The 25,114-nt window shown below is 42.3% G+C and overlaps 1 protein-coding gene across 2 annotated transcripts; it reads left to right on the top strand.

Annotated features, from left to right (window-relative positions):
• Positions 1-536: 536 nt before the first annotated feature.
• LOC115103148 (fatty acid CoA ligase Acsl3-like) lies at positions 537-23,665 on the top strand. 2 transcript variants are annotated; one of them, XM_029623860.2, is made up of 16 exons: positions 537-775; positions 978-1,073; positions 6,834-7,379; positions 7,641-7,818; positions 7,927-8,036; positions 8,941-9,079; positions 9,363-9,513; positions 9,782-9,905; positions 10,067-10,138; positions 10,343-10,482; positions 11,034-11,206; positions 11,403-11,477; positions 11,660-11,851; positions 11,987-12,101; positions 16,370-16,527; positions 16,746-23,665. In XM_029623860.2, the coding sequence occupies exons 3-16, from the start codon at positions 7,017-7,019 to the stop codon at positions 16,901-16,903; spliced, it is 2,148 nt and encodes a 715-aa protein (XP_029479720.1). In that variant the 5' UTR covers positions 537-775; positions 978-1,073; positions 6,834-7,016; the 3' UTR covers positions 16,904-23,665. The 2 variants fall into 2 exon arrangements, with proteins under 2 accessions (XP_029479720.1, XP_029479719.1); XM_029623859.2 differs by lacking the exon at positions 978-1,073.
• Positions 23,666-25,114: the final 1,449 nt, after the last annotated feature.

Below are 25,114 nucleotides of genomic sequence, written 5' to 3'. Positions count from 1 at the left end.
CAGAAGCTTCATATGGAGGGTGTGACGCAATTGCGGAGCCTCCCGAGGCTTGAAAGGAGGCCAAATGAGCTGCATAGTCAATCCAACATCTGCATTGACCATGCAGCATTTACGGTGATAAGGCCTCTGCAGAAGTCAGGGCATGCATATGTCTTGCGCTTATAGGAGCAGTGCAGAGCTGTTGAGCAGAGCTGTTGTGAAGGAAGTTGTCAAAGAAGTGAGTTTGTGTTTATACAGGAGCTCCCACTCGCACCTACCGCCACACAGTCTTCTCAATGCTGATCTATACAGAGCTATACGGAGCCCTCCGCATTGTTACAAAAGTTGAGAGGCACACAACAATGTGGTACAGAGCTTGATTTGGCATAAATTGGCATTTATAGATCATTGCACTGGCCTTGCTCTGGCGTGCTGACCCTCGTGGAGTCGTGAAGTGGTACATCATCATCACTATCGGCACATTCGGCAGGTCCTCCTCTCTGAACGCCAGTAACCCCGTTGACATCACTGCTGCCTCTAGCACGCGCCACTTTCAGCGGTCCAATCGCAGACAGGAGAACTGCCTCTGTCTTGACAACTTTTTCCCCATCACTTCCGGGCTGATAACAAGGGCCATACATGCCCGCAGATTTCCACTAAAATCTCTTAGTTTGATGTATACATTGGCACCATTGCTTTGATGTTTGGGCGTGACATGATGACAAAAGCCAGCAAATGATTTTGGTGTATTGACGAAATTATTCCAAGAGCCGCGAGAATAGCAGGCGAGAAAGAGGTGAGATTGCATTGTTTGTGCTCTCGATTCTTGCAGATGTGCGGCAATGTTAGCTAGCTAACGTTAGCTGGCTAGTAATACTCTTTCGTAGCTTGCTACCTATCTTTCGACAGATCAAATGTTATTCTTTGTAATTGAGAGTTGGCTTTGGTCGAAACGTCTTTTTGGTATTAGTTAGCTTGTGTGTCTCTCTAATCCACAGCACACCTGTAATGCCGGGCTGATGATGGTGATGCTAACGTCGATAGCATTTGATAGGCGCTGTCTTGCGTCCCTCCACCTGTCTGGCAGTGTTAAAGTAAGCTGCTATGTAGCTAGCTAGCATAGACGGTGGTTGTGACAAAAGGGATTCTTCGTGGCATTTTGAGTGTATTGATCTACCCATTTATGTCACGTTTGATTGCATTTTATTAGGGTTGTTTGTTTAATAACGTAGGCTATATGTTTTTGTCTGTTTTATCTAACTAGCTAACATACCGGTAGCATAACAGAAAGCTATAGTCTGACTGTGTGACCCAGTTTAGGATGGTCAGGTACCTTGATTTGATTAACCTATGCCAGTATGCCAGCAACTGATGCTATGGCACCACATGAGCCATAGTTCACATATTGGACATGCTCTGCTGTGTAAACTGTCTACCTTCACTCGACCAGAAAGTAAAGACAACATTCCTAGAGTCTTTGAGAGAGAGATAGTGTCTGTTGTTAATTAAAAACAAAAAAGGACAGATAATCTGGAGAAATCCACCACTGTCCACCAGCGTCATCATACAGTTTATGATGACGCTGGTGGACAGTGGTGGATTTCTCCAGATTATCTGTCCTTTTTTGTTTTTAATTAACAACAGACACTATCTCTCTCTCAAAGACTCTAGGAATGTTGTCTTTACTTTCTGGTCGAGTGAAGGTAGACAGTTTACACAGCAGAGCATGCCTTCTGGGTGATTAAGAGTTCTGTTTTTGAGAGCAGAACCAGACTTGACCTAGTCTTTCCCTAACCATAACGAAAAACAATGACTCATTTGCTTACATTTACAGGAGTAGGCCTAACTAGATATGTCTGTGCTGTTAGGCCAGAATTTCAGTTTGCATCCCATTAAGCCATATGGTCTGCCAGCCATTATTACTGTGTCATGACTCATGTACATGGAGACACAGAGTAGCCTAAAACTTGACTGGTTGGTCTTCTGAGGTATGTCCTTAGGCAGTTATTAGCGGGCAATTCCACAGTAATAGAGTGACACCGAGACTCTGATTTTTTTTCACTTTAAAATGTACAGTGCATTCGGGAAGTATTCAGACCTCTTGACTTTTTCAACATTTTATGTTACAGCCTTATTCTAAAATGGATTATATTGATGAGGGGGAAAAACAATCTACACACAATACCCCATAATGATAAAGCACATTTTTGGGGAAAATGTATTAAAAATAAATATCTGAAATAAACATTTACATAAGTATTCAGACCCTTTACTCTGTACTTTGTTGAAGCACCTTTGGCAGCGATTACAGCCCAGAGTCTTGGGTATGACGCTACAAGCTTGGCACACCTGTATTTGTGGATTTTCTCTCATTCTTCTCTGCAGATCCTCCCAAGATCAATCAGGTTGAATGGGGAGTGTCGCGGCACAGCTATTTTTAGGTCTTTCCCGAGATATTCAATCGGGTTTATGTCCAAGCTCTAGCTGGGCCACTCAAGGACATTTTCCTGAAGCCACTCCTGCATTGTCTTGGCTGTGTGCTTAGGGTCAATGTCCTGTTGGAAGGTGAACCTTTGCCCCAGTCTGAGGTCCTGAGTGCTCTGGAGCCACTGAAAAACATCCCCACAGCACGATGCTGCCACCACCATGCTTCACCGCAGGGATGGTGTGAGGTTTCCTCCAGACGTGAAGCTTGGCATTCAGGCCAAAGAGTTGAATCTGGGTTTCAGACCAGAGAATCTCATTTCTCATGGTCTGAGAGTCTTTAGGTGGCTTTTGGCAAACTCCAAGCTGGCTGTCATGTGCCTTTTACTGAGGAGTGGCTTCCGTCTGGCCACTCTACCATAAAGGCCTGATTGGTGGAGTGCTGCAGAGATGGTTGTTCTTCTGGAAGGTTCTCCCATCTCCACAGAGGAACTCTGGAGCTCTGTCAGAGTGACCATTTTGTTCTTGGTCACCTCCCTGACCAAGGCCCTTCTCCCCCGATTGCTCAGTTTGGCCGGGCAGCCAGCTTTAGGAAGAGTCTTGGTGGTTCCAAACTTCTTCAATTTAAGAATAATGGAGGCCACTGTGTTCTTGGGGACATTCAGTGCTGCATATTGTTTTTGACCATCCTTCCCCAAATCTGTGTCTAGACACAATCCTGTCTCGGAGCACTACGGACAATTCCTTAGATCTCATGGCTTGGCTTTTGCTCTGACAAGCACGGTCAACTGTGGGATCTGATAGACAGGCGTGTGCCTTTCCAAATCATGTCCAATCAAGAGAATTTACAACAGATGGACTCCCAACAAAATTGTAGAAACATCTCAAGGATGATCATTGGAAACAGGATGCACCTGAGCTCAATTTTGAGTCTCATAGCAAAGGGTCTGAATACTTATATAATAAGGGATTTCTGTTTTTATTTTTTATATTAAAAACCTGTTTTTGCTTTGTCATTATGGGGTACTGTGTGTAGATTGATGTGGAAAAAGTTAACTTAATCCATTTTAGATTAAGGCTGTGATGTAACACAATCTGGAAAAAGTCAAGGGGCCTGAATACTTTCCAAATGCACTGTATGTCAAGTAAAAACCAATGATTGCACATTTCCAAAAAATGTAACAAAAAACACATTTACTTGAACAAGGTGCAGATGCAAGGTTTGGTAACAGAATGGCGGTTTGTGCTGCTTGTGCCGTGATTCTGTTATCGAACTTTGCATCTGCACTGGTCTTCAAGTAAATGTGTTTTTGTTACATTTCTGTTGAAATTGTTAAGTTGTCCATGTGCAGAGTTGTAGTGTTTGTTGAACTTTGCAGTCATCGGTTTTTGCTTGACATACATTTTTAAAGTGAGAAATCTGAGTCAGTGTCACACCATTACCATGTAATTGCCCTAACCTTTAGCCTCTCTACTATAGAGGCTGGACCTGTATATCTGCTCTCGGGTGACAAAGCCTTGAATTTCTGGTGAATGAATCAACAGAAATTTGACGAAGAGCTGTGGTACCTTGCATAAGTAGCTTGAATATCTTATAGTTTTCTGACTTGGTGATGTGTGCATCAACATCATAGGCTGCTGGTTTAAGAGTCAAGAATGCACGATCATTGACCGGGGTACAGACAGATTTCTCTTCTGGAAGGTCATGGGTTAGTTTAGCCTCAGCCTAGCTTCCCACACAACATGTACGAATACCTACTTATTAAGGGAAGTGTGTGTAACAGGGTTATTCTACTTCTCTACATGCACAACTAGGCCTATAGTCTCCCTTGAGGTTAATGACTTTTTATGGAACAAAATCTCTTGGGAGGAAATCTAGCTCAAGTATAGTAGCAATGCTCTCAATGTGTTATGGAACCCAATCCTAGTTTTGAAGCATGAACACTGAGATAAGGCGAAGGGCTCGACAATTGCAGAAAGAGGCACTAAGATGTGATCAAAACAACCACAGATGATTGAATCACAGCTGTATGGATATAATCAGTTATCTCTTCAATTAAGCATGGCCGATTTCAAGTTTTCATAACGGTATTTTTGGGCGCCGATTTGCAGATTTAAAAATATATATATATTTTATACCTTTATTTAACTAGGCAAGTCAGTTAAGAACACATTCTTATTTTCAATGACGGCCTAGGAACGGTGGGTTAACTGCCTCGTTCAGGGGTTAGAACGACAGATGTTCACCTTGTCGGCTCGGGGGATCCATTCTTGCAACCTTACAGTTAACTAGTCCAATGCAATAACGACCTGCCTCTCTCTCATTGCACTCCACAAGGAGTGCAGTAAGGTAAGTTGCTAGCTAGCATTAAACTTATCTTATAAAACACAATCAAACAATCACTAGTTAACTACACATGGTTGATGATATTACTAGATATTATCTAGGGTGTCCTGCGTTGCATATAATCTGACTGAGCATACAAGTATCTAAGTTTCTGACTGAGCGGTGGTAGGCAGAAGCAGGCACGTAAACATTCATTCAAACAGCACTTGCGTGCGTTTTGCCAGCAGCTCTTCATTGTGCGTCAAGCATTGCGCTGTTTATGACTTCAAGCCTATCAACTCCCGAGAGCCTTCTAGTAGTTGTTCCCCTTGCTCTGCATGGGTAACGCTGCTTCGAGGGTGGCTGTTGTCGTTGTGTTGCTGGTTCGAGCCCAGGGAGGAGTGAGGAGAGAGACGGAAACTATACTGTTACACTGGCAATACTAAAGTGCCAATAGTCAAAGGTTAATGAAATACAAATGGTATAGAGGGAAATAGTCCTATAATTCCTATAATAACTACAACCTAAAACTTCTTACCTGGGAATATTGAAGACTCATGTTAAAAGGAACCACCAGCTTTTATATGTTCTCATGTTCTGAGCAAGGAACTGAAACGTTAGCTTTCTTACATGGCACATATTGCACTTTTTACTTCTCCAACACTTTGTTTTTGCATTGTTTAAACCAAATTGAGCATGTTAAATTATTTAATTGAGGCTAAATTGATTTTATTGATGTATTATATTAAGTTAAAATAAGTGTTCATTCAGTATTGTTGTAATTGTCATTATTACAAATAAAATAAATGGTCCGATTAATCGGTATCTGCTTTTTGGTCCTCCAATAATCGGTATCTGCTTTTTGGTCCTCCAATAATCGGTATCTTCTTTTTGGTCCTCCAATAATCGGTATCTGCTTTTTGGTCCTCCGATAATCGGTATCTGCTTTTTGGTCCTCCAATAATCGGTATCGGCGTTGAACAATCATAATCGGTCGACCTCTAGTAGTAATACCGTAAAGATAAGTACGAGATTCTACCAACCATAAACAATAGCATAGCCCCATGCACTGTAGTCTTATCTAGCAATAGTAGCCTAATAGTAGTAGTAGAAAATGTTGTTATTATTAGAAAGAAGGTTGGTATCACAGGTTGCCAATCTGTTTAATACCAAATAGAAATGGTTTCCCCAAATGCGGATTCAATCTTTAAATACTGGACTGGACTGACATGTTGTAGCCTATTGGGGAATGGGGAAATTCACGTTAATATTTGAAGAAGTGTCGTTCTGATGTTAGGCCCAGGGTACAGTAGGCAATATTTTCTGATAAGGTTTAGAGAGGTGTGGATGGACATGGGTAGGTCTAAAGTTTTTTTGTTTGTTATTCCACTGCAATAGACCACTTATTTGTTTCCCAGCAGTGGCTGAATATCCTTTGTAAACAGTTTGTTATTTCAACCACAGTGATGCTTTGTGTAACGGAGACCCACCAAGCCCAACCCAACCCCAGGTCGTATTTGTTAGGGAACATCGTAGTAAAACATTTTGCAACAGAAAACAAACATTTGTATTTCTTATTGGACAGGTTTAAGCCGTCCCACCCTGTTTCTTCCATTTGGTGCCAAATGAATGACCCACCCACCCCTGGCTTTTGTGTCCTTGTGCCAGAGAGAGCGAGAGAGGAAGTGAACAGGAATAGTGCTGCTGACCAAGGAAGAGGCTGAGGAGAGAATAGGGATGTGCCTCCTCCCCAGACATTGATTTATCACATTTTCCTGCCAGTCTACACCCTGTCCCTGCAGCTGGCTTGTGCAGATAGTATACAGACCCAAACACAGGATGGTGCAAGATACACAACCCAACAATACAGTTTGGTAGAGCTTTGTCTGCATGCCATATTGTTGATTGGTTGTTGTGTTGTAGGTTTACCGTTGATTAGGTGTTATCTGATACCTGCTTGCATAGCATGACTGCCAGTTTTGGTACGTTACTAATGTTTTGTTTGAGTCTCATTTAAAAACAAAACAACATTTGATCTGTCTATCCCTCCCGCTCCAACGCCTGTCTTCATCTCTGACGTGTGTTGTCTGTTCTCTCCCTACAGGTAACCTGACTCTTCTACCGAGCAGCATCTGTTAGTCCAAGCAGATCCACCAAAGGGACCACCAGTGCATGACAAGGAACACAACCAGTCTCCAAAAGAAGTATCTGGGTGTGTCCCTCACCCTTCCTGCCCTGCCCACCTCAACTGACTCCACCCCCTGACCCTTGAACCCTGACCTGCAAGATGAAACTGAAAGAGGACATGAACCCGCTGCTGCTGCAAGTCTTCCGCTCAGTGGTCTGGGTCTGCTCTTTCATTACCTTCCTGCCATGGTACTTCCTCTCGGGTGCCGGCACCAACCTAGACCGGGCACGGCGGGTCAAGGCGCGGTCGGTGAGTGGGCGTCCAGCGGGCCCTTACCGGGCGACCAACCAAGCGGGCGGTATCCATCAGAAGCTGGTGTGGTCCTTGCACCTGGGGGTGGACACCCTGGACAAGGTGATGGTGCACGGGGCGACCAGGTTCCCAGAGAGGGACTGCCTGGGCACCAGAGAGGTGTTGAACGAGGAGGACGAGCTCCAACCCAACGGGAAGGTCTTCAAGAAGGTGAGGAAGAGAGGGGAAAAGTGAATTTGAATAGCTTTCTGGATGTAATGTGTGATATGTTGTGTTTTATGTTGTGCATGAGAAAGCCTCCTCACTACTGTTGCAGTAGTACTAGGAGGACATTAGATGGCACTGTCTGACCACTTTTGAACGCTGCAGAGGTTGTGTATGACTCTGGTTTTTATAGTTAATTCTGGGATAATAGTGCTGTCGGTGTGTGACTGTTTAGTAGCGCACTACTAGTATGTGTTATTTGTGAAGGTTATCCTAGGGGAGTATCAGTGGATGTCGTACGAGGAGACCTACCAGGCAGCAGTGTGTTTTGGCAGTGGTCTGGCTGCGCTGGGCCAGAGGCCTCAGTGTAACATCGCCATTTTCTGTGAGACCAGGGCTGAGTGGATGATAGCAGCACAGGCCTGCTTCATATACAACTTCCCATGTGAGTGGTTATGTGACGGACCGTAACACACATTATAGCAGCACAGAAACACACTCACACACCTTCTTTCGTAGGATGAATCTCTAACCCAGTGTGTTATTCTACCAGTGGTGACGTTGTACTCTACTCTGGGCGGAGCGGCCATCGCCCACGGTCTCAATGAAACAGAGATCACCCACATCATCACCAGCAAAGACCTGCTACACAGCCGTCTCAAGGTAGGCTCTGTTCGCCTTGTCCTGATTACTTCCTGCGATGCCATATGAGACAGTACAAACTCCAGCCAGATATTGAAATATGGCCACATTTTAAATGGTGTTACCCCATGTCCTGTTATGGCGAACTAGATGGTTTATATTGAAAATATGCCCACATGTTATGAATACGTTTATCCATAAATATGCATTGGAACTAGGGCTGTTAAAGTTAACGTGAGATGTTTATCGGCTGAATGTTTTGGGATGCTGTTAATTGCGTCTCCATTTCTTCACCGCATGGATCCCTTTAAGCGTACGTGTTTCTTCACGGACCTTTTTAAGAGCTGAAGATTGTGTGCCTCTAGCAACAATCATGTAGAAGTTACGCCAAATATTACCGGACCAATGTTTTTTCTTCGGATTCGTACGTGTGTCGCGGGCCGTTTGAAACTACTCGTGAGCCTCTCTTTTTTTGTTTGTTTTGTTTAGCTAGCTAGTCATATGCTACCTAGCTAGCTAGCAACCTGATAACTTGTCCCCTGACTAGGCTATGCACACATTTGGCACAGGAAGAACTGAAAAAAGAATAGGATACTTAGATGCTTAAAATGTAGGCTGCATATGCAAGAGTGGTGTGTGTGTGAAGTTATCTGAACAGTACAGATGGTTACAGTAATTTCATAAGTGTTGGACAAGTTTAACATTTCTTTGTATCCATAGAGCCAGTTCTTTTCTTTCCTATAGTCACACGTATTTACAATGCCTGACGTGTTAACAGTACTTAAAGCTGTGTGTGTGTGTGTGTGTGTGTGTGTGTGTGTGTGTGTGTCTGTCCAACTGCAATGTAGTCAATCTCAAACACGCATTTGACTTACTCAGTCAATAGCTACTTACTCTCTCCTCTCCTCCTCCCCTCTCCTCCCAGGCGATCCTGTTAGAGGTGCCTCGGCTGCAGCACATTATTGTGGTGGACAGTAAGCCAACCAGCTGGCCTGGCTTTCCCCGCGGCATCATGGTCCACAACTTGGTCGCCGTGCAGGAGCTGGGCTCTCGACCCGACAACAGTAAGGCGGGAGGGTGGGGGTGGGTAGGTTGTATGTTGGGGTCTATGTGATGTGTGACACGGTATAGTACTTCTGCCCTGTGTTCTTAGTGACTCTGTACCCATATGGTGATATGTACCCTCTCTGTCATATCAGATTGTATTAGCCCTGTGCGTGCTCTCTTGACAGAAAGATATCCGTACTCTGATGCTCCCGCATTGTGCAATGTTCTGACCCGAAGGTCTTGGTCTGTGTGACCTCTAACCTCCCTGGTGCTCCCCTCTCCCTCTATGTGGCTGTGTAGTGGCGGTGGCACGCCGGCAGCCCCTGCCCTCTGACATCGCTGTCATCATGTACACCAGCGGCTCCACCGGCATCCCCAAGGGTGTGATGATCTCCCATAGCAACATCATCGCGGGCATCACGGGCATGGCAGAGCGCATCCCAGACCTGGAGTACGTACAGAGCACTAGGGTGTCTTCTAGATTCTCTCTCATTTTTTTCCCTCGCTCTCAATGCCTCTTTCCCCTCATGTGCCCTGATCACTGTCTCTCTTTTTCTCTTTTCATTATTCTCTCTTTGCCACCTTTTCCCCTATAGTATGTCAACCTCTCTCTTTCTCCTCTCGTCTCTCACCTCCTCAGCGTCTCCTTCCCTCTGTAGTATGTTGTGTGTCTGTATGTTTGGCTGTTGAATAAAATGGTTTTGTTTCCATTCGTGCAGTGAGACAGACACCTACATTGGGTACCTACCGCTGGCTCATGTTCTGGAGCTCAGTGCAGAGATGGTGTGTATCTCTCACGGCTGCCGCATCGGATACTCCTCCCCACAGACGCTAGCAGACCAGGTACACACACACGCCAAGCACACACACGCCAAGCACACACAAGCCAAGAAATAATCCCACGCATGCCAAGCACCACCACCAGATCTCTTCTAAGCTCTCTTCCTGTTCTCTGCCCTCTCACTGATCCACTCTCTTTCCTCTCTCTTCTCTCTCCATCCCAGTCGACAAAGATTAAGAAGGGCAGTAAAGGAGACACCAGTGTTCTGAAGCCTACACTCATGGCTGCTGTACCTGTAAGCACCCAATCAGACCTCTTTTACATGTCCTTGTCTCCAAAGCTACCATCAAATATATAAACGGTTAATATTCAGTTAAATTAAACACCAGTGCAAATTCTATGACCTGAGTAAGATACACAGAACGTTTTGGCATGGCCCCTTTAATTGAAGTGGTATTTTTCCTCTTTCCTTCTCTGTCCCTCTGTCTCCCTCCTATAGGAAATCATGGATCGCATCTATAAGAATGTGATGACCAAGGTGGAGGAGATGAGCAGTGTGCAGAGAACCCTGTTTGTGTTGGCCTACAACTATAAGATGGAACAGATGACCAAGGGCTACAGGACCCCGCTCTGTGACAGGTAACACACACCTGTTGCACAGCAAACAAATGAATCTCGCGCACACACACACACACACAATGAGTAATGATTGATAGACTATAATTCCACTTTTTCTCCTTTCACTTGCTCAGTGGTGCGCACAACAAACAAACCAATACTCTCGATGTAGCTTGGGGCGTTGCTGTGGGGGGGGGTTCTTGCATTAAAAAGAAACATAAGGTTCACACAGATTTTTACTGTGTGGTGAATGACTTGGTGTTATAGTTACAGTGCCATCAGAAAGTAACCCTTGACTTATTCCAATTTTTTTTTAATTTGTATGAATTTGTAAAAAAAAAAATCGATAGAACATTATTCCACTTTGACATTATGGGGTATTGTGTGTGTAGAGGCCTGTGACAAAAAAATCTCAATGGAATTCATGTTTAATTCAGGCTGTAACACAACAAAATGTGGAAAAAGTCTGGGGTGTGAATATTTTCTGAAGGCTCTGTATCCTCTGACTCACTGTCATATCCTCTTTCCAGACTTATTTTTTTCCCTCTCCCCCCACCGCTCTGTCTCTCCAGTCTGGTGTTTAGGAAGGTGCGCTCGTTGTTAGGAGGTCACATGCGGGTGCTGTTGTCGGGCGGCGCGCCCCTTTCTGCCGCCACACAGCGCTTCATGAACATCTGCCTCTGCTGTCCCGTGGGCCAGGGCTACGGCCTCACTGAGACCTGCGGAGCTGGCACCATCAGCGAGAGTAAGAGGGAGGGTTAGAGAGAAGGTAGATGAAGGAGGTCTAATAAGAAGGGAGGGAGGATGAAGGAGAGGGTAAGATGTAGACTCCCGCTGCCTGGAAGAGCGGGATGGGGCGTGATAGAGAGAAAGCCAAGTGATTGTACACACACTAGTGTGCTATGCTATGTTCTCACACTTATTTTTTCACTCTGTGTCAGTGTGGGACTACAGCACAGGCCGGGTCGGAGCTCCTCTGGTCTGCTCTGAGATCACCCTCAAGGACTGGGAAGAGGGTGAGTACATGGCATTGGGACTGTAGAATGGGTGATAGTAGGGGAGGGCTGGGAAGAGTACAGGTGAGACTGGAGGGTGGGTTGGGCCGGGAGGTTGGAGGTTAGTGGGGTTGGGGGCTTGGGTGAATTGGAAGGGGTGGCGCTGAAAATAGCCCTCATCTTCTTCTCCTTCTCTTCCCCAGGCGGTTACTACAGCACAGACAAGCCCAACCCAAGAGGTGAGATTGTGATCGGCGGGCCCAATGTGACCATGGGTTACTACAAGAACGAGGTGAAGAACCGCGAGGACTTCTTCGTGGACAGCAACGGCCAGCGCTGGTTCTGTACGGGAGACATCGGGGAGCTCCACCCTGACGGCTGCCTCAAGATCATCGGTGACGAACCAAGCGACCAAGAGAACATTCTAGACTAGAGACCCCTAGCTTAGGCGCAGAACATGTTCTCATCAGTAGTGGAAGGGGGATTTTGGTGTGTGGGTGTGTGTCTAACAGTGTGCTCCTCTTGTGTAGACCGTAAGAAGGACCTGGTGAAGCTCCAGGCTGGGGAGTATGTGTCTCTGGGGAAGGTGGAGGCCATGCTGAAGAACTGCCCTTTCGTAGACAACATCTGTGCTTACGCTAACAGGTAATCATTGCACATATGACTTTATATGCTACCCGTGTGACTAGACTCTATATACACTCCCATACCTATTTATATGGATGGTGAAACTGACACTTTTAATTTGGCGCTATACCTCAGCATTTTGGATTTGAGATCAAATGTCTCATAGTACAGAATGTCACCTTATATTTGAGGGTATTTTCATAAATATTTGTTTTACTGTTTAGAAATGAAAGCACTATTTGAAGGTGTTAAGACAAATGCACTTATAAGTAGTCAAACGTTGACTATTTGTTTCCACAGTCATTGCAGGCAATAACTACATCAAGCTTGTGACTCTGCATACTTGTTGGGTGCATTTTCAATTTGTTTGGGTTGTTTCGGATCATTTTTGTGCCCAATAGAAATGAATGGTAAATAAGGTATTGAGACATTTTGGAGTCACTTTTATTGTAAATAAGAATAGAATGTTTCTGAACACTTCTACATTAGTGTGGATGCTACCATGATTACGGATAATCATCATTGAAATGTGAATAAAAAGTGACTCCAAAATGACGCTACATTATTTAGCATTGGGCATGACATAATCTGAAACGCAAACAAAACAAACTGCAAATGCATCGCATAAATGTGTTGCGTGCTAGGAATTTGGGACCAAATACTAAACTTTTGACTACTTTAATAAACTACAAGTGAATTTGTCCAAATACTTGAATCCTTCAAATGGGGAGACTAGATACATAGTGCATTTATTTCCAAACAGAAAACAGATAGGTGTGAAAACACCCTAAAATATAAGGTGACATTCTGTACTGTTGCCTCATATGAAACACTTGATCTCAAATCCAAAATGCTGGAGTACAGAACCAAATTAAAAGTTTTAGCGTCACTGTCCATATATATACTGTACATAGGGGATTTATTAGGATCCCCATTAGCTGCTGCCAAAGCATCACATGAAACATGACATAATACATAGGACAAAACATTATCAGTCAAGGACTGAAATACTTCCATGTAAAACGTGTCACACAGCCTGCATGTCACTACATACAGGATTCAGAAAGTATTCAGAACCTTTCCTTTTTCCCAATTTTCTTTACTTTACATCCTTATTCTATAACTGATTCAATTGTTTTTTCCCTCAATCTACACGCAAAAACTGGTTTAGAAATCTTTGAAAATGTATTAAAAATAAATAACTGAAATATAACATTTAGATAAGTATTCATACCCTTTACTCAGTACTTTGTTGAAGCACCTTTGGCAGCGATTACAGCCTCGAGTCTTCTTGGGTATGACGCTACAAGCTTGGCACTTGTATTTGGGGAGTTTCTCCTATTCTTCTCTGCAGATCCTCTCAAGCTCTGTCAGGTTGGCTGGGGAGCGTTGCAGCACAGCTATTTTCAGGTTTCTCTATAGATATTAGATCGGGTTCAAGTCCGGGCTCTGGCTGGGCCACTCAAGGACATTTAGACTTGTCCCAAAGCTACTCCTGTATTGTCTTGGCTGTGTGCTTAAGGTCGCTGTCCTGTTGGAAGGTGAACCTTGGCCCCAGTCTGAGGTCCTGAGCGCTCTGGATCTGTTTTTCTTTAAGGATCTCTCTGTACTTTGCTCTGTTCATCTTTCTTTTGATCCTGACTAGTCTCCCGGTCCCTGCTGCTGAAAAACATCTCCACAGCATGATGCTGCCACCACCATGCTTTAAAAAAATTATTTGTATTTTTTACTTCACCGTAGGTGCCAGGTTTCCTCCAGACGTGACGCTTGACATTCAGGCCAAAGAGTTCAATCTTGGTTTCATCAGACCAGAGAATCTTTTTTCTCATGGTCTGAGAGTCCTTTAGGTGCGAAGCGGGCTGTCATGTGCCTTTTACTGAGGAGTGGCTTCCGTCGGGCCACTCTTAACATTAAGGCCTGATTGGTAAAGTGCTGCAGAGATGGTTATCCTTCTGGAAGGTTCTCCTATCTCCACAGAGGATCTCTGGAGCTCTGTCAGTGACCATCGGGTTCTTGGGCATCCCCCTGACCAAGGCCCTTCTCCCCAGATTGCTCAGTTTGGCTGGGCGGCCAGCTCTAGGAAGAGTCTTCGTGGTTCCAAACTTCCATTTAAGAATGATGGGGACCTTCAATGCTGCAGACATTTTTTGGTACCCATCCCCAGATCTGTGCCTCGACACCATCCTGTCTCTGAGCTCTACGGACAATTTCTTCAACTTCATGGCTTGTTTTTTTGCTTTGACATGCACTGTCAAATGTGGGGACTTATATAGACAGAAGTGTACCTTTCCAAATCATGTCTAATCAATTAAATTTGCCACAGGTGGACTCTAATCAAGTTGTAGAAACATCAAGGATGGTCAATGGTAACAGGAATAAAATGTATTTAATCAATTTTAGAATAAGGATGTAATGTAACAATGTGGGAAAAGTGACACACTATCTACATCTAATACATAGTACAATACAATATATATCAAATGGCTCTCTCTTCACAGTCCCCTTTGTGCAGTAATGTTCTTTAATCTGTTTTTTTAGTGGTTTTATTGTTAGCTAGCTTTTAGTTTTTGAGATATTTATCACCAGCCTATTGCTAGTTACCCTTTCTAAAACTGACTGGAGCTCTATGTTAAGTGCCTGAGTTATTTATTTTACTACTGCTGCCGACGTGTATACTGTTGAGACATCAGCGTACAGACACACAAGCATTATTCAAAGTCAGTGGAATGTCATTTGTAAAATCAAAAATCAATAATAGTCCTAGCTGGCTGCCCTGCGGTACACCACAGTCAAATGAATTTGCATGAGTGTGGCTTACATTAACGAAAACCCTCTGTTCTATTAGATAAGTAACTCAATCCATAATAAGGCAGAAGATGCAAATCCATTACACCTATGTTTTTTTCAGCAATAGGTTATGATCAATGACATCAAAAGCTGCACTGAAGTCTAACAAAACAGCTCCCACAATCTTCTTACTATTAATTTCTTTCATCCAATCATCAGTCATTTGTGTCAGTGCTGACCTTGTTGAGTGCCCTTCCCTATAAGCATGCTGAAAGTCTTAATTTGTTTTCTGTAAAATAACATTCTATTTGATCAAACACACATTTTTCCAAAGTTTACTAAGCACTTGTAACAGGCTGTTTGAACCATTTAAAGGGAGCTCTGCTATTCTTGAGTAGTGGTGACTTTTGCCTCCTTCCTTGTCTGGGCGCGCACTCTGTTTTCTAGTCTTTAATTGAAGATGTGGCAAACGGGAGTCTCAATGTATTCCGCTACCAACCTCAGCAATTTACCACCCAGGTCGTTGGTACCAGGGGGTTTGTCCTTATTTATAGATAGCAACAATTGTTTCACCTCTTCCACACCCACTTTTTGGAGCTCAAAACTACAGTGCTAGTCTTTCATTATTTGGTCCATTATGCGTGAATATGAAGGCTCAGCATTTGTTGTTTGCCTGTCAAATGAAGTTTGCTAATGTGGTTAGCAATATCAAAGGGTTTTATGAGCAAGCCATCTGCCTCAATGAAGGATGGAGCTGAGTTTGCTTTTTTGCCTAGAATTTAATTTAAAGTAGCTTTTTACTATTATTCTTTTATATAATTTGTCTTTGTTCCATAGTATAGTTTATTTTTGTTTAGTTACGTGATTTCTCAATTTACTGTGTTTGCCAGTCTGCTGTGTTGCCAAGACTTATTTGCTATTCCCTTATTATCTGTCTCTTTGTCAACTCTTTCCATCTGTCTCCATCTCCTGTCTGTGCCATCCATGTTCTCTCTCTCCATCCTATATCCTGGGGGTTCCCAACCTTTCCTCCCTCATGGACCCCTATTTCTGTCTCCATCTCCTGTCTGTGCCATCCATGTTCTCTCTGTCCATCCTATATCCTGGGGGTTCCCAACCTTTCCCCCCTCATGGACCCCTACTTCAACGAGATGTGTTAAATGCATCACCAGGTTCCTGTAATTCAACGTAGTTTAACATATCTATTGTTGGGTGTGCTATTACATGGTAATAATCTATGAAATCAAGTCTTGCCCATATTTGATGTTATTCAAAGTGAAGCCCCCCCCCCTCAAATCAATGAGGCCCTGCTATTCCCCTAGGACACTTTGGCGACCCCTAGGTTGGGAACCACTGCTCTATCCTATTCTGACTCATCTTTCTCTCAATCTCTACCTTTATTAACTCATAGTATTCTTATTAATATAATAATATAAAATGGAAATACAGATCTACTGTATTTACTTAATAAAACTAATGCTACTTCCCTCCTCTCTTAGTGACCAGTCATATGTGATTGGCTTTGTGGTGCCTAATCAAAAGCAGCTGACAGTGCTGGCGGAGCAGAGAGGGTTACGGGGCAGCTGGGAGGAGATCTGTAACAACCCTGACATGGAAAGAGACGTCCTCCGCATTATCACCGAGGCCGCCCTGTCAGGTAGGATGGAGGGGTGGGAAGGGATGGAGGGAGGGAGGGAGGAAAGTAAGCGTTAGTTAGGGAAGACTGGGGAGGGAGGGAAGAGGAAATGGAGAAAGGGGAGACTGATAGAGAGAGGAAAGGGGTTTCTGGTTGTATCAAGAGTATTGTTTCTCCTCCTAACCCTCACCCATCTTCATGGTCATGACGTATCTAAAGTCCAGTGTTGTTTCCCACAGCCAAACTTGAGCGCTTTGAGATCCCTAAGAAGATTTGTCTTAGTGCAGAGCCCTGGACCCCAGAGACTGGCCTGGTTACGGACGCATTCAAACTCAAACGTAAGGAGCTCAAATCACATTACCAGGATGACATCGAAAGGATGTACGGTGGCAAGTAACACACACACACACACACACACTCTCTAAGACACACACAGGTAAAGACATATGCAAGGAATCTAAAAAACACTACCACGATGACATGGAGACTGGAGAGGATGTACGGCGGCAAGTTAAACACACACACACACAGAGGGACAGAGGAGGAACGACCCATTGTACTTCCTCAACCTCTTGACTTCCCTTCCGACTAGTTACAATCAAACGGAAAATAACTCAATCAGTCAAAAATCAGTCAATCCAGACCCCCAACAAAGACGGAGAGGCCAAGCCAGTTGGAGTGACATCCGTTGCTTCTCTTCTTCAAAGGTTTTTCTGGGTCTGTGTGTTGCTATGATGACGATGGCATCGTTGACATGACCCGGCGAAGACACAGGAAATTACAAGTTTGTACAAAAGACTGCTTCGGGCACTATGTCCATGCCCCCCCGCCATGTGTGTAGTCCAGACACCCGATGGGAGACTGGTTTGTTGTTGTGTTACTGTGGCCTGAGTCGTGTTCGGAAGAAAACTGACAAACGGAACGACTACCTAAACTTGTCCAATAAGAAACACTTGTTTTCCGTTGCAAAATGTTTTGTTACAGTAAACACCAATGAATATGACCCTGAAAAAGGAGGCCCTTCGGTTTAAATGTCCCATATCCAGGTTTGAGTCTATGCAGGGATCTCTTTTCTTGTATATGTTTTTTTTGGGGTGTAGTGATATTTGTTGTTCTGTTCATGTTTCATTACGGTTCTTTAACTTATACGGTTTGTCTTCATTCGCTTCCGAAGCCCATTCAATGAACATCCTGTGTCTGAGAGAAATCAAGTGTTTCAAAGCCATGACATTTTTTTTTAAGCAACTCGCGTTCTTAATTAGCTTTTCTTATATTTTTCTGAACGGTTTGTTTCTCATTTATATTGTTTTTTCTCCTGGTTCTATTCTATTTCTCTACCGGTTCTATTCTATTTCTCTACCGGTTCTATTCTATTTCTCTGCCGGTTCTATTCTATTTCTCTACCGGTTCTATTCTATTTCTCTGCCGGTTCTATTCTATTTCTCTACCGGTTCTATTCTATTTCTCTGCCGGTTCTATTCTATTTCTCTACCGGTTCTATTCTATTTCTCTACCGGTTCTATTCTATTTCTCTACCGGTTCTATTCTATGGAAGAGTATGTGTTTAGTGATTTGACTAGATGAAGTCCTGTCACTCTTTTTTTCTGTGTGTTAGTGATGTAATCTCCTTCTGGCTCTGTTCCTCTGTGGCTGGCTGATGTGATGTGTCTAGGTCGTAGAACCTGTTTGGCATAAATAATCAGTGTTGGGGAAACTACTCTGAAAATATAGTTTACCAAGTTACCAATTACTTCATACTGGAAGAAGGATACACTAAAGCTACCCTTCAGAAAACTATTTCAGTTAGGTAGAATATAGTTAACTGCATATCTAAATCTGAAATGTCAGTGACTACAAATGGTAAGACAGATCACTCTGGAGTCAGATGTTAACAGAATGTGTAAATTAGCCTATTAAAAACAAAAACTGTTTCAAGGGATAATTAGGCAGATCTGATGCTGAAAAAGAAAAAGATTTTCTACTTCCACCATACTACATTTTTTGTGAAAATAAATTATGTAGCCTAGTTCCAGTACAGCTACACCACTACATGGCAAAAAAGTAATGAACTACTGAAAACACTACCTACATTTGAATTTAGTTCACCACTAAGCTACTGCAAAATGCTGTTAAATTACTAGTTAAACTACATGTAGTTCACTTCTCCCAAACTCTATGAATAATGTAGTCTGATCCTCTGACTATTATTGGGATGCATGAGTTAACCAGAGCAAGAAGAACTGATCTGGGACCAGGTTAGTAATGATGGTGAAGTGTCCCAAGGTGGCTACAGGGAAGTAGAATGAAGTTGCCCCCAAAGCTAAGTTTTTCTTGTCTCCCCTGTGGTTGTGGTTAGGTTGTGGAGAGGATAAGCTGATCCTTGATCTGTGCCTAAGGGCAACTTGTCATCATGGGCTGTCAATCCTACTGAGGCTCTCATTTCTATCACTTAACCAGCAGGGGCCAGTATGTAAATATGTATGTGTGTATATATATATATACAGTTAAAGTCGGAAGTTTACATACACCTTAGCCAAATACCTTTGAACTAAGTTTTCCACAATTTCTGATATTTAATCCTAGGAAAAATTCCCTGTCTTAGGTCAGTTAGGATCACCACTTTATTTTAAGAATGTGAAATGTCAGAATAATATTAGATCGAATGATTGATTGATTGATTTCATCACATTCCCAGTGGATCAGAAGTTTACATACACTCAATTAGTATTTGGTAACATTGCCTTTTTAAATGGCTTATTTTGGGTGAATTTTGGCCCTTCCTTCTGACAGAGATGGTGTAACTGAGTCAGGTTTGTAGGCCTCCTTGCTCATACACGCTTTTCAGTTCTGCCCACAAACTTTCTATAGGATTGAGGTCAGGGCTTTGATGGCCACTCCAATACCTTGACTTTGTTGTCCTTAAGCCATTTTGCCACAACTTTGGAAGTATGCTTGGAGTCATTGTCCATTTGGAAGACCCATTTGCGACCAAGCTTTAACTTCCTGACTGATGTCTTGAGATGTTGCTTCAATATATCCACATCATTTTCCAGTGTAGTCATTGTTAATGTTGTAAATGACTATTGTAGCTGGAAACGGCAGATTTTGTTAATGGAAAATCTACATAGGCGTACAGAGGCCCATTATCAGCAACCATCACTCCTGTGTTCTAGCGGCACATTGTTAGCTAATCCAAGTTTATAATTTTAAAAGGCTAATTGATCATTAGAAAACCCTTTTGCAATTACGTTAGCACAGCTGAAAACTGTTGTTCTGATTTAAAGAAGCAATAAAACTGGCCTTCTTTAGACTAGTTGAGTATCTGGAGCATCAGCATGTGTGGGTTCGATTACAGGCTCAAAATGGCCAGAGACAAAGAACTTTCTTCTGAAACTCGTCAGTCTATTCTTGTTCTGAGAAATTGCCAAGAAACTGAAGATCTCGTACAACGCGGTGTACTACTCCCTTCACAGAACAGTGCAAACTGTCCCTAACCAGAATAGAAAGAGGAGTGGGAGGCCCCGGTGCACAACTGAGCAAGACGACAAGTACATTAGAAAGTCTAGTTTGAGAAACAGACGCCTCACAAGTCCTCAACTGGCAGCTTCATTAAATAGTACCCGCAAAACACCAGTCTCAACGTCAACAGTGAAGAGGCGACTCCGGGATGCTGGCCTTCTAAGTGACCCCAAACTTTTGAACAGTAGTGTATATATAATAATGTCTAAACGTACAGCTAGGGGTGTGTGTGGTTTGTGCGTGTGCTGATGTTTGGGTTTGTTTCTCTGTGTGTGTGTGCACTTACTGCCCTGAGCTTGTTCCAAGTTCCCAATTTTTCTGAAGCCCACTGGATGCCCACTCACATGATCTGTGTCAGTCTGTTACCTTTCAACGTTTTCTCCAGTAAAACAATGGTACCTACCTACACCGTATGCTGCTCAACCAGGTCTGTAGCTCCATAAACCATATCACATGAACTATCTGGCTCTGTAAACCACAAAACCGTGTAAAACTGGCTCAAACCTGCCATGTTACTCCTGAAAAGGATGTCCAATGTAACTCAAGCATGTCTCCAAGAGAACCAATGAATTGTAGTCCAGATCTGTAGTTGTTTGGAAGACTGTGTGTCATACACTGGCACTGTCTACTCCATTGGACCCTTCTGATATTACAGTAATACATCCTCCTATTTCTATGTTACAGCTCTGTTACTATGATTGATGAAATACAGATGAAATGTGCAATACTTATACGAAACACAAATTCTAAAACTAAATGATGTAATGGAAAAATGCAGAGAGAGAGAGAGAGCCCCTCCACAGTGTATGAATGTATGGGTGCGGGCCTGTCTCTTTGCAGACAGACAGAAGGGCAGACAGTAAACATTGTTATACAAGTAGTAGCGTAGTCTCTATGGAGTGATATTAGTGCCAACAGAAATGTAATCTGAATTCAATCATTTTAAATGTAATCAAATTTGTTGGCACTATTATGACTAAATACCAATTTTTCTGGATTGTGAAAGTACTGTGCTGATGACGATACCCAATTATATTGGGAACTCTGTAGTGAAGACTAATATTTTGGCCTTAAATGTTGTGAATGTAAAAGAAAAGAGACACTAATCAGGTTTCCATCCGAGCTTCTTATGCGAATAAAGTAGGTCAGATAAAAAATGTCACGACAAGCCTGATGGAAACAGGAAATTTGCAAATGTTGACACAACTAAATACTTGCGTGGGAACTTTTTGTGTCAAACTAATTATGGCGGTGGAAACGCCTTTATGCGCAAATATTGATATAATAACCATGTCTAAGTAAACTTGGAGTCGTGCAATGGAATGTTGTGTGGTCCTCCCACTACGACTTGGAAAAGCATGCCGTTTATTAGGCTACAGATGAAATAAGTTATGATGAACTTCACAGGGTGGTGAAAGTGCACAGTGATGAGCTTGATGCTCTTTTCCAATAAATATTGAGCATCTTATTCTTGTGACTTGATTATCGATGACTGGCTGCCATTCGACAAATAAAAATAACCTCACTCTTTTGTCCCTAATAATCTCATGTGTAGGCTATACCCGCACTTTATCTGCAAGCTGTTGTTTAGAGCGCAAGTGCCAAGCCCAGTGTGCGCATTCACCCTATAATGCAACATTTATTGTGACAAAACCATCAGTACAGTTTAAAATGCAATGGATTTTTAAATATTTTTTATGTACACTATGTCGTCACGCACAGCCTTTTGTCTACAACAAGTCAATTTGATGGAAACACTGGTGGGAAACTGTACATCTTTTTATGCAGATTTTAGAATATTTGCATGAAAATCTGTCACTAATTGGATACAACTTTTAGCTAATGATGAAGAAAAAGGTACTGCAGGTGAACAGTGATTTGGGTTACATGATTCCTTGTGAATATATTTACATTAGTTTTATCGATAAGGCCAACTTTGATTAGGTATTTGTCAAGTTATTTTGGATACGCACATCAAAGGTATGTCAGACATCCTTCCCCAAAAGGACCTTTCTATGGATTTAATTTCAGGAAGATCAAAAACATCATACATATCTTTGGGTCATATGTATAGGCTGCCATATTGTATCTGTTGTCTGCAAATGAATTACTGTGTTTGATTTGTGCAATGTACAGTCTAGGAGACGAACAACTTGGGTATTCAATATTTTGTCAACGGCTGTACATTTTGAAATGTATTGACTTACATTTCTTGTATTTGGGATTGTAGGCGATTTTAAAAATATATTTTTAACAAGGGTCAATAACACTAGTGGTTATCCTTAGTCTCAACTGGAGTCTTCAGCTGTCCCAATTAAACATTTCATCACTTGATTTGTCAACAATTCTGGGCAAATAATATTGTGAAGTCCAAAGACAGTTTAGTCTGGTGAATTTGAATGATTTCTACTCGTTATCTGTGAACACAGCTCTGGTACACTCACAAATCCACTGATAGTATGAACAAAGTCAAAGAAAGTCCCCTTCTCAGAGGTTTGATATCGCTTGGAATATATCAGCATTCAAACACTCCCCTGTTTTGAGTCTAAAATACTGCTACTGTTTACGAATGGGGAACCCAGATTCAGGCTAGTTCCCTTCTTACATTTCCTGATATTTCCTTCTCTGGACATTTCATTGGTTCATTGTATTCAACTCCCAACCAGTCGATCCAGTCCGCTGCTCTGCTATCCCATACCAGCCTACAATTGGTGGGTTGTCTTGTTACACGGGTCCGAAGATTTCTACATGGTTCATAGGAATATACAAAGTGCTTTGTCCGAGTGTTTGTCTCTGAGGATACACGTGTATATACATAATGTGTCCTAGTAGTGACGTCATCCACAAACTACTTTGGCATCCTTCGGTACATCAGTGTGGTGTACAGATGAATTTGACCACTCCTATTGTTTCTCGTACTGTAAATATGTTGGGAGGGGAAGGGTTAATATGATCAAAGCTTTTGAAAATATACCAGTTGTACAGGTGTAATACCTCTGTTGTTGACCAGTTTTTAGGGTCTTTATCATTCTCCTTTTGTGTGGGTTACTGGCCTTTTCACAAGTGTCTCGTTGCTTATTTATTTGTAATTTGACCTTGTCAAGGAAATACAAGTTTGTGATTGGTATAAAAATGATCATATTTGTATGTGTTCCGTTTCATTCATAGTTATGGGGATTATATAGATTCTTGTGGGTGTCTTTTTGAATGATTCTGTACATGTATGTATAACACCTGTACATTCCATCACAGACAGTGACCCTTACAACGGTCCTAAGGTTAGGAGAATTAATGTAGCCGGTTAGGAGAATTAGGTTAAGGTTAAGAAAAGGGTTAGGGTTAGCTGAAATGCAAAAGAAATATCAACTTTTGATGTAAATTTGACAAGCTGGATCCCTATTAGCTATGACCAGCTTGAGTAGAATTGTGTCTTGAAGCTAGCGTTTCTATGGCAACGAAGCCCAGGAGGAAGTGTGTTTTTAAAATATATATAAACTAGGGTACCGGGGAGGAATTCCTACACCGGATATCTTGTTACAGCTGTAAAGTCATTGATAATCTGCCATTTTTTTTGTAATTTCATTAAGTTATAAGCAGGGTCATAGCTATATTCAATAAAATTCACATTGATTTAACCCTTTATCATGGTCGGTGTCTTGACGGATTTGTCCAAAATCGTATGACATAAAACATTTACTTTTCTGTTCTTGCATTTATGGCAGTGTAAATTGTTGTTATGTCATATATTAAGCATTAATCAGTTACATTAGACATTGAACTTGAACCATGTAAGAATTCTGGATCTAGCTGTGTCACGAGATTTTTATTTTAAATATATATATCTCAGAAATGCAGTGTAACTACGTAACATTTTGTATCTCCTTATGTTACTTGGTAAAAACAGTTTGTGCACACAAATCCAAAATAATAAATGCAGTTGAAAAAGCAAATGCTTCAAACCCAAAAGAGACACCTTGATACTTCAAACCTAAATTGATGCTGTCATTTACGTGGTTCTTCAAAAATGAAGCATACTTGTTGGATGCAGTAGAGGTGTCATAAAATCTAGCGGTCCAAGGGGATTTTATGGAAACATTTCAAATAAGGGCTGTGTTTCGTGTAGGCTACCCTGGTGTGCCGTTTTGATAATCATGTAAATCTCTCTCGGACACGGTGACTTTTGTCAATATATTTGGCTCTATTTACTCTGATTCGAAGATGCACATTAGCATCAAAGTAGACATCATGCAACACTACAAATCCCTGCACGTCATCTGTAGCTGACAGCAACAGGTTTGTGTCAATTTAAAACTTGCACAAGATAGTTCACAGAATTTTAAAGAAATGTAGCCAACCGTTAATCCACAGGTTCTTATCGGTTTCTTCCAGATCATGACATGTTGTAGTTCTTTATGATAGCCACATTAGCAGCTAATTAGCGTTTCATTTTCGGGGGTAAATACAGGCGAATACAGTGGGGCAAAAAAGTATAGTCAGCCACCAATTGTGCAAGTTCTCCCACTTAAAAAGATGAGAGGCCTGTAATTTTCATCATAGGTACACTTCAACTATGACAGACAAAATGAGAAAAAAAAAATCCAGAAAATCACATTGTAGGATTTTTTATGAATTTATTTGCAAATTATGGTGGAAAATAAGTATTTGGTCACCTACAAACAAGCAAGATTTCTGGCTCTCACAGACCTGTAACTTCTTCTTTAAGAGGCTCCTCTGTCCTCCACTCGTTACCTGTATTAATGGCACCTGTTTGAACTTGTTATCAGTATAAAAGACACCTGTCCACAACCTCAAACAGTCACACTCCAAACTCTACTATGGCCAAGACCAAAGAGCTGTCAAAGGACACCAGAAACAAAATTGTAGACCTGCACCAGGCTGGGAAGACTATTCAGTGCAATAGGTAAGGCTGGGAAGACTATTCAGTGCAGTAGGTAAGCAGCTTGGTTTGAAGAAATCAACTGTGGGAGCAATTATTAGGAAATGGAAGACATACAAGACCACTGATAATCTCCCTCGATCTGGGGCTCCACGCAAGATCTCACCCGTGGGGTCTAAATGATCACAAGAA

The sequence above is a fragment of the Oncorhynchus nerka genome, linkage group LG20 (assembly GCF_034236695.1).
Source record: "Oncorhynchus nerka isolate Pitt River linkage group LG20, Oner_Uvic_2.0, whole genome shotgun sequence".
Classification (NCBI taxonomy): domain Eukaryota; kingdom Metazoa; phylum Chordata; class Actinopteri; order Salmoniformes; family Salmonidae; genus Oncorhynchus; species Oncorhynchus nerka.
This window is presented reverse-complemented; position numbering and strand designations above follow the sequence as displayed.